The 15,217-nt window shown below is 34.8% G+C and overlaps 1 protein-coding gene across 3 annotated transcripts in view; it reads right to left on the minus strand.

The window, feature by feature from the left end:
* The window catches only part of KIF5B (kinesin family member 5B), a 52,329-nt gene that overhangs the window by 22,761 nt on the left and 14,351 nt on the right, over positions 1-15,217 (minus strand). For all 3 annotated transcript variants that reach the window (XM_074193109.1, XM_074193107.1, XM_074193110.1), the window contains 10 exons: positions 11,965-12,052; positions 5,979-6,052; positions 4,661-4,765; positions 3,659-3,707; positions 3,181-3,236; positions 3,004-3,091; positions 2,733-2,857; positions 2,208-2,312; positions 1,736-1,881; positions 779-927 (listed from right to left, as the gene is read on the minus strand). In XM_074193109.1, coding sequence (XP_074049210.1) covers positions 779-927; positions 1,736-1,881; positions 2,208-2,312; positions 2,733-2,857; positions 3,004-3,091; positions 3,181-3,236; positions 3,659-3,707; positions 4,661-4,765; positions 5,979-6,052; positions 11,965-12,052 — 985 coding nt within the window. The remainder of the gene's footprint in view (positions 1-778; positions 928-1,735; positions 1,882-2,207; positions 2,313-2,732; positions 2,858-3,003; positions 3,092-3,180; positions 3,237-3,658; positions 3,708-4,660; positions 4,766-5,978; positions 6,053-11,964; positions 12,053-15,217) is intronic.

Here is a 15,217-nt window from a genome sequence, read left to right on the forward strand (position 1 = left end):
TTAGTAATGCTAGTAAAATAACTATAAATCAGAGAATTAAAAAGTGTACCGTCAGCTGAACACACTTCCCTGATACTGACATGATGTTAATCTTATAATTATGAAATATCTCTTTTATATCATTTAATCTCATAAATATAATGATTCTTTTTAATCATCTACATATTCTTACCTCTGCAATTCTGGATCCCTGGTTATTTTTTTATTTTTTAGGTTTTTGCAAGTCAAATGGTGTTAAGTGGCTTGCCCAAGGCCACAAAGCTAGGTAATTATTAAGGGTCTGGGGCCGGATTTGAACTCAGGTCTTCCTAACTCCAGGGCTGGTGCTCTATCCACTGTGCCACCTAGCTGCCCCTTCCCTGGTTATTTTTGATTTTAACCTATTAATCTTTACTTCCTGATTATTCAAAAGGTAGAGAAATAATCACCACATCCTAAAGTTATCCTAAGTTAAAATTAGATGTGGTAAATATTGATAATGGTTAAGAAAAAGCAAATAAAGTCATATAATTCTGAATTGAATGTGCAGTTGAATTTTGATTTTTTAAACTCCTTTTGCTTAAATTATGTGGGTCATTTTGTTAGAGGACTTAATGACAGTTTAATGAGAACATTAGACACTGTCTTCTTAAATAGCTAATCATTTTCAAAACCATCTAAATGCCAACTATTTGGGTTTCTAATTTAATTTAACTTTAAAGGATTCCTCAACATTTTAAGTAGCTATCTATAGCTATGAGCTCACAGCATGAACATATGATAACTTTAATTTCATTACCATTGCGCCATCGATTGAGTTCATTTTCTAGCCACTGAATGGTGTTACGTAATGTCTTGTTTTTCTCTTTTTCTTTTTCATATTTTTTCTTCCACTGTTCTGCAGTTAGCTCCACATTAACACAAACTGTATTCTTTATTGTCTTGGCTCTAATGAAATTAGAAAAAAAAATTAAACAGGGATGAACTATTTTCAAATTTATCTCCTTTCTCAACTGATAATACAACTATGTAATAAAATTTGTATAACTTAGCTTAATATTACCTATTCTTGTCTAAGTGCTAAATTTTAGAATGAATATAGAAAGTTGTTTACTCAAATAGAAAGGGTCTACTTTAATGTACATTCAAGAGGTGACAGTGTGCATTATTTGCAAACTATAAGCAGCTCTTAATGGCAAAGAAAAGGAACAGAGGGGAAGAGAGGTTTACTATTTTTATGGCATTTGCAAAGCTGACCTTACACTATTTTAAGGTTAATGATAATGTTATGATCTGAATCTTCATTGATCACAATGAAATTCAAAATATTCCTGATACGAGAGCCTAGTATAAGTTATTAACTTCTGTCAAAATTATACTAGTTTCTCTCTTAAAATCTGAACCAAATTTTTAATTGTCAATTCTAGCAAAATCAAATTTTCTTTCTTTGGTCATAACCCTATCCTAAGTTTCAAAAGAACTGGATGAAAATTATAATATTTAATCAACCAAATTTGTATCATCTGTTTTAAATATAAATATGAATTCTAATAATAAATATGAATTCTTTATTCAAACAATAAATACTAATAAAAGTATATTATATTTATCAATTATTTTGAGTTATAGTCACTTATGAAAAATCTATATAACAAGATTTTATTAAAGTTTTAAGAAAATAAATATAAATATAAAAAAGGTTTAAATTTCATTCATTCAAATATTAAGAGTATAATTGGCATTTTCAGTAACTAACCTTTGGCCAAAGAGGAGTGTAGATTTTGTTTCGGATTCATTATAAGATGATGGAGAGCAACAAATGACAATAGTGGTTCTGCAGTTGCCACCCAGTGAATCTTGAAGGATTCTTGTCATTTTACTATCTCGATAGGGAACATATGTCTACAAAAAAAAAAAGTATGTTCCTATAGTTTTTAGATATTCAGGATCATATGTAATAAATAAAGCACACTAGTAACTTAACAAAATTCTCTAGAGAGCAAGATTGTCTTGAACATTTTTCAATTATGTGCCCTGTGAATGTTAATTTAGAGTTGAAATGAGCTAATGTTGCTTAACTTCATTCAATAACTATTTGAGCACTGTTATACAGGGCACAGTATCTTCCCATATAATTTATAATACTAGAAATGGATTACAGTTTCTGTGTATACATCTAAGATTTGTTTTTAAAATTTAAAAACAGAATAGTAGTCAGTGACACTTACACTACTCTCAGCCAAAGCAGAAATGACATTTCCAAGAGCAGACAGAGACTTGTTGATATTTTTAGCTTCATCCAGCACAGCACCTTCTGCTCCAGTTTTACTAACCTATATGCATAATTAAAAAAATTAAACCACAAGAAACAATAAGGTTAAAAATTATATTCTTTAAAGTTAAGTTGTTAGCATTTGAATCAAACAGCGTATAAAGGTCAAGAAAACATGGGTTTGAATCTTGGGTCTGAAACATATTCAGAGGGTAACCTGTGTAATATCCGTGGAACTCTTTCCTCCTCTGTAAAGTAAAGAATTTAACCTAGGACCTAGGCTTACAGACTTTAGTCCTTGGGGTGTACCAGGCTCTGTGTGTTTTCATGTGCATATACATATACACCCAGACACATACACGCACACAGAGGTACACCTGTATCTCTATGTATAAGGTATACAAACACTGCATAAGAGCAAACAATCCAGTTATGTATGTACCCAGAGAAATACTAAAAGAAAAAAAATGAGAAACGTTACCTTTTCACTACCAGCCAAATCTACCAGATAAAGTTTCCCACTCAGTTTCTGTTCTGTTTGAGTGTTTTCTTGTTTTACATTAATAAGAAAGATACTGTGACTTCTAGAGCTATGTTCATTCATATCTATAATAAAAACACATCAAGACATAGGAATTAGCCATTAATTTTCCCTTTCTAATATTTTATTTTTAAGTTGGCAATTATTTACAGAAAAACACAATTATCAAACTGCAAAAGATTTTTTTTTAAAGTTCAAGCATTTTACTTACTTGTAACTGCTACATGTCTGTTAGATTTTCCTTCATCTATAGTATCCATAACCTCATCTGGACTACATACAAAACGCTCTGTGCAACCCTTGAAAATAATTTTTCAAGTATTAAAATTATTTTTCCATCATTATTTATTTTTCTTTTAGAAAATGATGCTGTAGCTTTTATACAGACCTTTACATAGGGAACTCTGTTTTTATCCTCATGAACAGAAAGATTGGTCTTTGAAACTGAAATAGGAAAACATTACTAGTTAGATGATAATATAACATACACACACACACACACACACACACACACACACACACACACTAGTTAAGAAATTGCTTTTATAAATTTTTTCCCCAGAAGCACTGGGAGGAAATAAAATACTCCATCATCATTAAATAGAGAGATTTACTTAATCAATACTCAATATTTTTTAAGATTCACAAGTGGAAGCCTCAAGTATGCTTCTCAAAAGGCACACAATTGTCATTTATAAGAAAAATTCTAAAATGCCATTTCCATTAAATAAGGCAATTTTAATATACTCTAACCAAATGTTTCCCCCCTCTGTTGGAGAACTAAATGTTTAGAGTTCTTTTGGACAAAACGTAATTAACTACTGTTATTCCAAGAGAGATAATAAATGGGGAAGAGTATAACTTACCATCCAAAAGGTCCCTTATCTTATCCAAATATATTTCAAAGTATGATACCTAAAGGATAAAGATTAAATAAGGGAAAAAGTTCAACTGTAACTAAGAGAATAAGCCTAAAAGCATTTCCCTTTTCTTCTCTTTTTAAAGTATCCCATCTTTTAAAAAGGATCAAATTTTCCCCAAAATTTGGAGGTCATCTAATCCAACAAAAGTTTAAGTGATTTGACTAGGATGATGTGGCTATCTGGTTTATCAATTAAAAATTAGTAGATTTGCTCCAAAAATGGTAAGCATCTGCAGAGAAGCAGAGAGGTCTATAGTCTAAAGTTATAGACTTTGCAACTCATAATGTGCTTGAGGTTATTTATATGTCCCTAGTATGCAAGTGCTATTGGTAGGAGAATATCACCTAGGTTTATGTACAGAACATGATATATTGATTACATATTTGCTTTATATTAAGGATTTGTGATATGCCTTAACATCAAAATTTATATGATGACTAATTGATATTGCACAAGTGGCAATCACCCTAGTGGGGTTCAGAAGAAAAGGTAATGATGAGGGGGAGCATATCTTGGCACTCTCCCTCACTTGAGAAAGTTTAATTAGGCATATGAAAATGGTCTGTCTTCTAGAACTCAGATCTTCCAATTTGTAGACAGATTACAGTGAGTAAACCAACCCAGAAAATGAGTTTGGGAACCATTCTACCCAGGGTAAAGACAAGACTCAAGAAGAGCTGTCCAAAAACAGATTATATTCTTACAGGTCCATGCAAAGGCACTGTGCTATCAATTCAAGATTATTGAGATTAAAGCCTTTGCATCTTAGAAATCTCATCACTTTAAAAAAGAGGAGAAGGTATATATGCAAATGATTACAATACAAGGCTGAATGTGATAAGGGTTGAAGTTGATTTTTCCGAAAACTTATCAAGTACAAACCTGACAACTTTTAACCAAAATCATCCTAAGAGCTGAATGAAAAGAAATCTCTTAAAAGTTTACCTTAATGTGGAATTCCAAATTTTCATCCATAGAGTAAATATAATTAAAAATATCTTGTACTATTCTTGGAATAATACCCATTCCATCTGGATCATGGAGTTTACCCTGAATGGAACAACAAAAAACATTAAGCTTTTTTAATGTGTTACATACAATTAATGCAACTAATGAAAAAATTATTAAAAGCAAATCCTTTACAACTAAACTGAATCAACAGTGATAGGAAAGGCAAAAAAATAATACAATAACTGTGGTTTTTATTAAGACAGCCAAAAAAACCAATTTCTGGACTATATGGTATATATATATATATATATATATATATATATATAAATATATGAGACCATTATTATGATTGCAAGTATGAACATTATTTTTTACCTGACTATTCTAAGGATCATATTCTAATAATCAAGCTTGGATAATTCCAGAGCACTGGAATGATTAGTATATCCAAAAAAGGGGAAATTCTGTATTAATTAAAATCTTCTTTCTCCTTCTGGTTCACTTCAAATGTTCATTTCACTTCAAATATTAAAAATACCTCATCTGATTTTCAGTTTTGACTTCTTTTGTCAAACTAATTCCCCAAAACAGGTGCTCAACAAAGACTATTTTTTAAAGCAGAGGTGGACTGTGTTCAGATCTCCTGCTAAGAATGGCATGGGTTGCAGAGGCAAAGAAGAGACAATGTTGTCTTTTTTTCCAAAAGCAGGGTTAAAAATCAAAGCAAGACAAAAAAACCATTCTGAACTTTTAGCATTTAAGAATTCAAAAATCTCAAAACAGTTGCCAAGAACTATAGTAAATGCTTAATATAAAGAGGTGACTAGGTGGCACAGCAGATAGAGCTACGGCCCTGGAGTCAGGAGTACCTGAGTTCAAATCCGGCCTCAGACACTTAATAATTACCTAGTTGTGTGGCCTTGTGAAAGCCCCTTAACCCCACTGCCTTACAAAAACCTTAAAAAAAAAAAAAAAAAAAGTGACAAGTGTGCCACTCAGGAGACCGAAAGTTTTTAGGGCCCAATGAGACGAATTTTTCCTTTTAACTAACTGCCTAACCAGTGTCAAAAAAACGGTATTCTGTGCTTTGTTGCTATACCAATAAGTAGACCCTCAAATTCTTACCATTTTGTGGCTATGATGATTTCACCAATAAAATAAAACTTTAAAAATTTCAAATACAATGCCTCCTGAAAAGAAAGTAGTGAAAAGTCCAAAATAATTGCTAAAGTAATTTTACAGTTAAAAGAAAGAATACACTAATGGACTTGACTCAAAAAAGGAGAGGAAAAACTTATTTTACAATTGTTACCTCCATTGTATGTGTCTTCCCAGAGGATGTCTGTCCATATGCAAATATTGTACCATTATATCCCTCAAGTACATCTAGAAGTTTAAAGAAGAAAAGAATTCATGTCAGAGAATTTCACTTCTTAAACAAAATTCAGAGAATTATTTTAAGAGCTGCAAGAAAATGTCTCATGTTCCTGATTATTAATACAAAAAAACCTCTCAAATAATTTAAATACTTGAGAGCTGCCTAAGTTCTTAAATTCAGCAAAATAACTTGGTGAAAAAATATTGAAGTTAATTTTTCTTCAGACTAGTTGATAAGTAACAAAGTCTATCTAAAGTTATAAATGAAAGTTATAAGCCTTTCAAAGTCTAAGTTTAATCCACATGACTGTAAGAAGAGTTTTTGAGTGGAGAGAAGTTCCTGTGCCAGAACGGGATACAATTTATCTAAGAATTAGTAAATGAATAGGGAATTATTTAATGCACATATAGGCTAAGTTGATTTGCCCTGGGTCACAGAAATGATAAATGTCAGAATTGTATTGCACACATGTTCTTTCCTTTCTTAATCAAGGACTGATTTAACTGGACCCCCCCCCCCCACCATTCAAAGATGGGAATTCCACTGAAACGTCATGTTTGGCTCACAGTAGGCATTTAATAAATATTCTGTCTTGGTCTAGCACTCTCCATTGTCTCATCACTTCAACTAGAAAAAGAACAAAACCAAACCATTATTATAAGGCCCTGAAGGAAATAACCAAATATGAAATAGTATAATCAATGCTTTTAAGTGTTAAAGAGATATGAGTTATGTTAAAATCTACAAAGAGAAATAAAATTCTACAACATTCTTTCACAGATACATCTTATGAAATTCCCTTTTCCTAAATTATTCTTTATAATACTCAATTATTATAATAAAATTTCCTCAATACTTCATGAAACACAAAAATCTCTCATACCCGTAGACAAATTTGTTTCCTTCTTTCCTGCTAAAACCCGAATCACCTAAATTAACAGATTAAGATAGTTACCCTGGCACAGCACCCAGGCTTAATCACCTAAGTGAGCTTGCAAATCTCAGAGACACTTTTGGCCCCTGCTTTTCCCCACAGATTTAATCAGGTCCCAAGTCCTGCTCACTCTATTCAGCCATCTCTCTCAGCAGTCCCACTCCCCACTACAACTCCCATAGCTCAGGGCCTCCTCTTCCAGAAACTACTAACTTACCTATTCAATTACATTCAATAGGCACTTATTAAACACCAGCCATGTGCTAGGAGATGGAGATACAGCTAGAAATGGAGACAACTGCTGCCCTCGAGGGGAATCACTCCCAAAGAGGGAAACAGGAAAAGTCTCTTGAGGTGGGTGGTCTTAAAGCTGGGCCTTTAGGAGGAAGATCATTGCAGGCCCTGGGGAACAGTGTGTGCAAAGGAGGTAGGAACCATTCTCCAGTTCAGGGAATAGCATCCAATCTGGCTGGGGTTAGAGTGAGGGGGGGAATTACACATGCAATCATCTTGAAAAGATAGGCTGTGGCCAGAATGTGAAATGCTTTAAATACCAGACGAAGGAGTGTGTGCTTGAGTCTAGAGGCCTAGGAACATACCAAAATGCCTTGAGCAGGGAAGTGATACAGTCAGGGAAAAAAAAGACTTTGCTTTTAAAGAGATGATTTTTCTATAATAGGCTAATGAGGCTGCCTGGGTCTAGTCTTAAGAGTATGCTGTTAAGTATTTAACAACTGGATCTTCAGGAAAAAAAAAATGGACCCAGGACATAACTTTTAAGTTTAATCTGCACTAATAACATCTTCTTCATCACTTTGTTAAGTCTAGAGTGACAACCAACAAAATACATCAGGTGAGACTTGTATTATTTGTTACTTTCTGAGGTGCAAATGGTCATAATGAAAAAAATTAACAACTGATTTCAGCCAGTATGAACTCATTCTTGCACACTATGGCTCTAATCTTTCCTTCCTAAGATCCATCCTTCATATAACCTCCAAATTAATCTCCCTTATGTACAGATAGGCTCATGTCTACCCTCTGCTTAAAATTCTTCAGTGATTTCCTATGGAAAATTATTGAATTTTTTAAAAGAATTATCCATTGTACATATTAAGTTATACAAGATATTTTTGAATTAGCCATATGGGGGGGGGTAAGTGTGTGTATGTGTATAAAGTAAAAACTTATTTAGTCCTTTCCCAAGTGAGGGGTACCCCTTCAATTTTCAATTTTTCTGCTGCCACAGCAAGAAACTGATATAACAATGTTTGTACATATGGGTCCTTTTCCTTTGATCTTCTTGATATAGATCTAGAAAGTGATAGTAATGGGTCAGAGTATCAGTTTTATAGTCCTTTGACCATTGTTCCAAATTGTACTCCAGAATGGTTGGATCAAGTCACAACTTTACCCATGGTACTAACACAGAGGTAATGTTACAGTCTATGTTAGATGGAATGGGGTGGGATGAAGTTAAAGTTAAGGCCCAAAGTCACTTATAATCTGGGGAAAAAATATCATGCAGCCTTATCTTACTCCATGCTCCATGAACAATGTTCTAGCCAAAGTGAAACAGCCGCCATTCCAAATAAATAAAGCACCCCCCCCCCCCCATCTGGTGTTTTCAATTTACTGGGACCTCCCTCACCCTTCACGGGTTTTTTAAAACCCAACCCATACTTCAAGGTTCAACTCTCCTCTGAAGCCTTCACTAATCCCTCCTGAAACATTTCCTCCCTGGTAGCTCAGGCACTGGGCTCCTCTGAAGTTGTATCTACACTAGTTACTGCATGGTCATTATGTGACATTGTATGGTTGTCTGTGTATTGTAATCTCCCTGACCGTTGATTAAATCCATGAAGGCATCTTTTTATTTCCTTTAATAAACAGATAAAGAAACCAGTGTTGCTATATAGGAATCTGTGTGATTCGTTTTTATTCGTTTGTTTTTCAGTTGTGTCCAACTCTTTGTGGTACTGATTTGGGGTTTTTGTGGCAAAGCTACTTAAGTATTTTGCCATTTCCTTCTCCAGCTCATTTTACAGATGAGGAAACTGAGGTTAAGTGACTTGTCCAGTAGCACAGAGCTACTAAGTGTCTTCGGCCAGATTTGAACTCAGGAGGATGAGTCTTCCTGACTCCAGGCTTGGCATTCTCTCTACTGTGCCATCCACCTCCCATTTACAAAATATGGAAGAAGAGGCAAGAAAATCAAGAGCAGTAAAAAGATAGACTACAGATATAAGAGGAATGGCTGAGTATTATAAAGGTTTTTTCATGATGATTTCACACATTAATCTTATTGCATTCTTACAACAGTGCTAAATGAACAGGCATCCAATCACATTTCTATTTTTTTAGGGATAAAAATGCTGTGCTTAGCTTACAATCACCATTTACAATTTACCTCCTGGACTTTATCATTGTCTCAGAAAGGCATCTTCTTGAAAGGTCTGAATTGAGTTCTGAAACTCAAGATTTCTCAATACCAACCCCCTATCCCCCCCACCCCCCTCTCCCCCCCCCCACCTCCCTTTTTTTGGGTGTTTTCTTCCCTCATCAGATTGTTAGCTCCATGAAGACAGAGACTGTTTACACTGTTTTGCCTTTCTTTGTATCCCTATGGTTTTTAACAGTTTGGCCCATAGTAGGCAATTAGTAAATGTATATTGACTGACAATAGTTAAGGACTAAAAAAGTCATTTAAAAAATTTGTGATTGAAGCAAGGAGTAAGAGGACCCATTCTCAAGGAAGATCTGTCTCTAGTTACAGAATAATTATAAAACAAGCTGCTCCAAGTATTTACAAATTTGATCTGAGAGCTACTTCCAGTCATTTCTGAGATATCAGGAAGAATAACTCAAAGACTGATATGGAACAATGTCTTAATTTTTAAAAGGAATAAAGGGCAACTTCCATAAAGTATAGATAAATAAGCTCAAGATGATGAAGGCAAAAATAGAGCCTGGAACATTAAGTCCATGTGTATGGGTCCTTAAGAAAAAATGAGGTCTCCTTTGTAGATAAAATGAATAAACCAGATATCACAGAAACTTCAAATAATCAGGTGTAGTCAAGAAGACCAGGGTTCAAAATTCTTTATGAGACAAGTACTAGCTGTGGGAGCCTGGGCAAATCATTTATCTTCTTGGGGTCTGTTTCTCATCTGTAAAATAAAGACAGTTTGACCTGATAAACATGAGTTCTTTTCCAAATTAAAATCTATGATTCGCTATCAAAGTCCTTCATGAATTGGCTTAAGTGACTGTACAGTGAGATTTACAATTGGCTATGAAATTATATCCAAGAGGAAGGTTTCTAGTGGATTCTGACAAAGATATATTCTTAATATATTTTTTACATCATTAATATGAAGATACATGGCACACTCGAATCTAGAAAGCATTTACTGAGCACCTACTAAGTGCAGGGCAATTTGTTAGTAATCTGATGAAAAGCTTGGAGAGTGAGCTAATAAGAACTGAAATTCAAAACAACTTTTTTTTTTTAGGTTTCTGCAAGGCAAATGGGGTTAAGTGGCTTGCCCAAGGCCACACAGCTAGGTAACTATTAAGTGACTGAGGTTGGATTTGAACCCAGGTACTCCTGACTCCAAGGTCAGTGCTTTATCCACTACGCCACCTAGCCGCCTCAAAACAACTTTTAAAGTTTAAAATATACTGGTGTAGGTCAACAAAATGAGTTCAATTCTTGCACTCAGGCTAAAAGCTCAATTGCATGAGTGCTTAAGGATAAGATTGAAGACTAGAGGTCTAAAAAAGCTGTGGGGCATCAGCTGACTGCATTCTAAAGCAATCCCAGAGTGATGAAGAGCAGTGATGGCACCACTGTGCTCTGCACTCAGGTCTCTTGAACACTAAGTTTAAACCTTCTATTCTATTTGAATGTATTTAAAGGAGAACAAACTAAGTTAGAGGGGTCGAGAAATGAGAGCAAAAGAAGGAATGGTGGAATTGGAGTTGTTCAGTTTGAAAAGAGTCATAAAAAACGTATTAATGTGAATAAAGTAGATCTGCTTGGAAGGATTATCCACAGGAGACAGAACTAGAATGAATGGAGAAAAGTCAGTGAAAAAGGTGTCCATTCAATATAAAATTCAGCTTTCTAATGATTAGTGCAGCCTTAACAATGGAATGTCTAAGGTTCTTTTCAATTCTAAAGTCTCTGTGGAATGAAAATAGGACCCCTGGCCCTGTAAAACCTGCGTTTATACTAACTCAATTTTTTGGCCTGGAATACATCCACCTGAATCATCATTGTTGCTGAAGTCCCTTGCAGCTTCCCATCTTACTGCTAGATGAAGTCTTTAGGAAGAAAATGATGATGGAGTAGAAATCTACATTGACAAAGAACATCATTTTCTATAAACTGCTGTAAAGCTGCCCAGCAATTTTGTTTCTGCTGCTGTAACTTTAACTCTAGTTTATTGCTTTAGAAACTCTTGTGATGTGAATGTTAATAAAAAAAAAGTATGGTAGGAAATAAAGCTTTCAATTTTCTTTTTTTTTAAACCTTATTTTATTTTTTTTGTTTTAGGGAATGGTGTTAAGTAACTTGGCCAAGGTCACACAGCTAGGCAATTATTAAATGCCTGAGGCCAAATCTGAATGCAGGTCCTCCAGACTCCAGGGTTGGTGCTCAATCCACTGCACCACCTAGCTGCCCTTAAGTTTTCAATTTTCAACTTAACCTATAGACTTTGTTTATAATCACAACCTGGTTTTTGAAGTGGTGGACAATGTACAAATTTATGCAGGATCATTTGTACAATGCCATATAATAAAATATTTATTAAAGATAATTATTATCATCATTTTGTATTAAATATGTAACAATTACCCTCCATGATTATTAACTTTGAAGAATATTCAAAAATTATAATGAGATTGTGAAATGGGAAGAATCCCAGGACAAAACTTCACATGACACAATATTCTTAGAAATTTATGAAATACATTTACCTTTCACTATCTTCTTTGCACAGTCATTGTATACTTGCTCCTGTGTTGTACTAGACTGGAAGACACGATCAAATGCATAAGGCTTGGACTGGGGGAAAAAAAGAAAATAGAAATTAACTGAAATCAAAGAGAGGCAAGCAAAATATTTGTGGGGCCACCTAGAGATGTGTGAAACTCCCCTGGCAAAACTTTTGAGCAGTTCAAACCAGATTAAAATGTAATTAGAAAATGTTAACTAAACAAAAATGCAACAGAGATGTTAATTTGTTGTATGCTACTCATAAGAATCTATTTCTATTTTAATTTGACACCACTGGTCCACATCATCTAGAATAGAGGCAGTATTGAGCTCATAGCAGGTCCCCAAATACATACTGATCAATCTTTTCTAGGCATCTTCTACCCTAAACAAAGACTCAGATATAGTATAGTGAGGATCTCACCTGAATGACTAATTCTATCCCTTCAATTCAGTTCTCATTTAAAGCTCCTACTACATGGAGTAGCATGTAAGGTGAGGTCCCAGAGATGTGCTTTTTAACAATTCTTTTGTCTTCTGGAGAGTCCAGTTGAGATCTCTCTGTGCCTTCTCAGGTGAAGCTAGTCTTGACCATTTTATTTCATAAATCTCCCACGAAAGACCTAACCAAATTCTCTGAGGTCTTCCTTTGGGTTTTTTTTTTTTTTGGTAAGGCAATGAGGTTAAGTGACTTGACCCAGGTCACATAGCAGGTAATTATTAAGTATCTGAGGCCACATTTGAACTCACGTCCTCCAGACTCCAGGCCCAGTACACCATCCATTGAGGCACCTAGCTGCCCTCTTTCTTTTGTTTGTAAAAACTTATGGCATACAATTTTGCTATGAGTAAAATTAAACTTGTCTTCCTCCTGATTTGCTTTTCCCAGTTACTGAGGTCTCAAAATGTCAGTTATCTTTGAATCTTTCCTTTTATCACTCAAATACCTTCTTCTGTCTCTCTCTCTCTCTCTCTCTCTCTCTCTCTCACACACACACACACACACACACACACACACACAAACACGATTGCGCAGAGTCATTATTCAAGTTAAGACCTTCAATCTCTTACCTTGGTTATTATAGTAGCATTCTAGTTGGTTACCTCACCCTGGGTCTCTTCCCTTTTCATTCTATGCTTTCCAAAGATGTCAAAAATAATCTTAATGCACAGGTCTGGCTATTTCACTTCCTTATTCCAAAATATTCAGTTGTACCCTATCCTCTATAGAATAAAATACAATCTATTTAGCTTAGAATTTAAGACAAAGTACAAGTTAACAATAATTTACGGGGCGGCTAGGTGGCACAGTGGATAAAGCACCGGCTCTGGAGTCAGGAGTACCTGGGTTCAAATCCGGTCTCAGACACTTAATAATCACCTAGCTGTGTGGCCTTGGGCAAGCCACTTAACCCCATTTGCCTTGCAGAAACCTAAAAAAAAAACCTTAAAAAAATAAAAAAACCCAATAATTTACTTTTCCTATATTTATTCACCTTACTTCTCTTCATGCAACATTCAGCAATACTAGCTCAAACAAAGTCAGCTCTTAATTGTTTCTAGATTCCAACTCTATCTTACTTAACATCGCTCATGATTGGAATCTACTTCCTTCCTTCTCATGTTCATTTGCTGAAATCTTTTAGGGACTTGATCAGTTTGATCTCCTCTGAGCAACTTACCCTGAGAGTCATTCCTTAACTCACTTTAGTAAGAACTATTTCTTGAGAATTTTGAGTACAAAACTACTTCTGTCCTGGGGCTTGGGGCAGTCCTAATCCTGCTCTCACAGAATTTATAATCTAATTTAGCAAAGAAATTTCTCCCCTTTTGTATATTTTCCTAAAGAATTCTGTCTGAATATTTTTTCCTCCTAATCACATTATATCTCACATTGTACTTTTTTTGTGCCCATTGTATCTTTTGTCTGCTCTCTAAGCCTATAAATTAAACCACAAGCAGGAACTAGGTTTTTTGCTTTTGTGCCTCTGACAACACCCCACATATAGAACTTGTGCATTAAAGTTTAGACCGTAAAATGTTTTGTGTTAATGGATGAGAATTAGTTTAAGCTTCACTATGTGCACTTTATTCTTGATAATCTTATACCCGGAAGTTGTTGCACCACACATTAGCATCATTTAACCCGCATACTTCCTACAAATGCTCAAGAAATGCAAATCAGTATAACTTATATACATCATTAAAAAAGAACATAAATTTGACTTATTTTGATCTTCTGATCACTCCCCACAATTTTCACTTGAGACAATTAGCCCGTTTTCCTTAGCTCTGAAACACCACTGTCATAATGATGATAGCCAGATTACCACCAGTAACCACAGGTCTTCTGTTATACAAGTTCATCTTGAGAAGGTAGCCAAAGTAGGCCAAAAGGTTTTATTTTTTTTGTAGGTACACTGGGCTGAAGCTGTTTTATGTTTCGTCTCTAGCTCATATTTCCTCCATTGGACATAACAAGATAAGATGGATATAGTTTCTGAAAGTATTTCTTTAGAGAAAGTTCATTTTTTCTTAGCAAGACAGAAGCTATCAAAAGTAAAAAGAATCAGCTACTACTGCATTTAAATAAGGACTGAGTTAATAATTTACATAGCTAAAGGACTGAATAATTGTTATTTAAACAACAAATTTGTAAATTATTAACTCAGTCCTTCTTTAAATCCAGTAGCTTAAAAGAACCTAAGATACAGAGCAAACACATTCAGCCTACATTCAGACCATCAGTTTCAATGCAATGTAGAACCGACAGATTCTCTATAGCTGACATTCAGAGGAGAAGTAGTTCAGGTTTCACCCTGACAACTCTGAAAGATTATAAACTGAGGAACAGGTACCTAGAGGAGTTTTCTCATAGGGAACTTCATGTACTGTGGCTACTACTAGGACCACTACTAACTAATATTTCTATAGCATCCACCACATCCCAGTTGTGTGTAAAGTGCTTTACAAATAGGCAAAGTCCTTCCTCATTCATCAGGAAAGTGCTCTATGGATGCTAAATTTGGTTCTGGGTTTGGGACTGTAGACCACCTTATTCTAGTGTTTCTAGAATAAAGTTTTCTTTGGTCTTAGACACCTTGAAGCACAGTACAGGGAAGAAAGTCCTAATTCTGGATTCTGAGGGCCTAAAGTTCAAATATTACCTTTAATACTTAACTTCTATGAATTTGGGCAAGTCGATTAATCTGTAAAACGAGGGGGACGAATTAG

This window comes from Macrotis lagotis, chromosome 7, assembly GCF_037893015.1.
Source record: "Macrotis lagotis isolate mMagLag1 chromosome 7, bilby.v1.9.chrom.fasta, whole genome shotgun sequence".
NCBI lineage: Eukaryota > Metazoa > Chordata > Mammalia > Peramelemorphia > Peramelidae > Macrotis > Macrotis lagotis.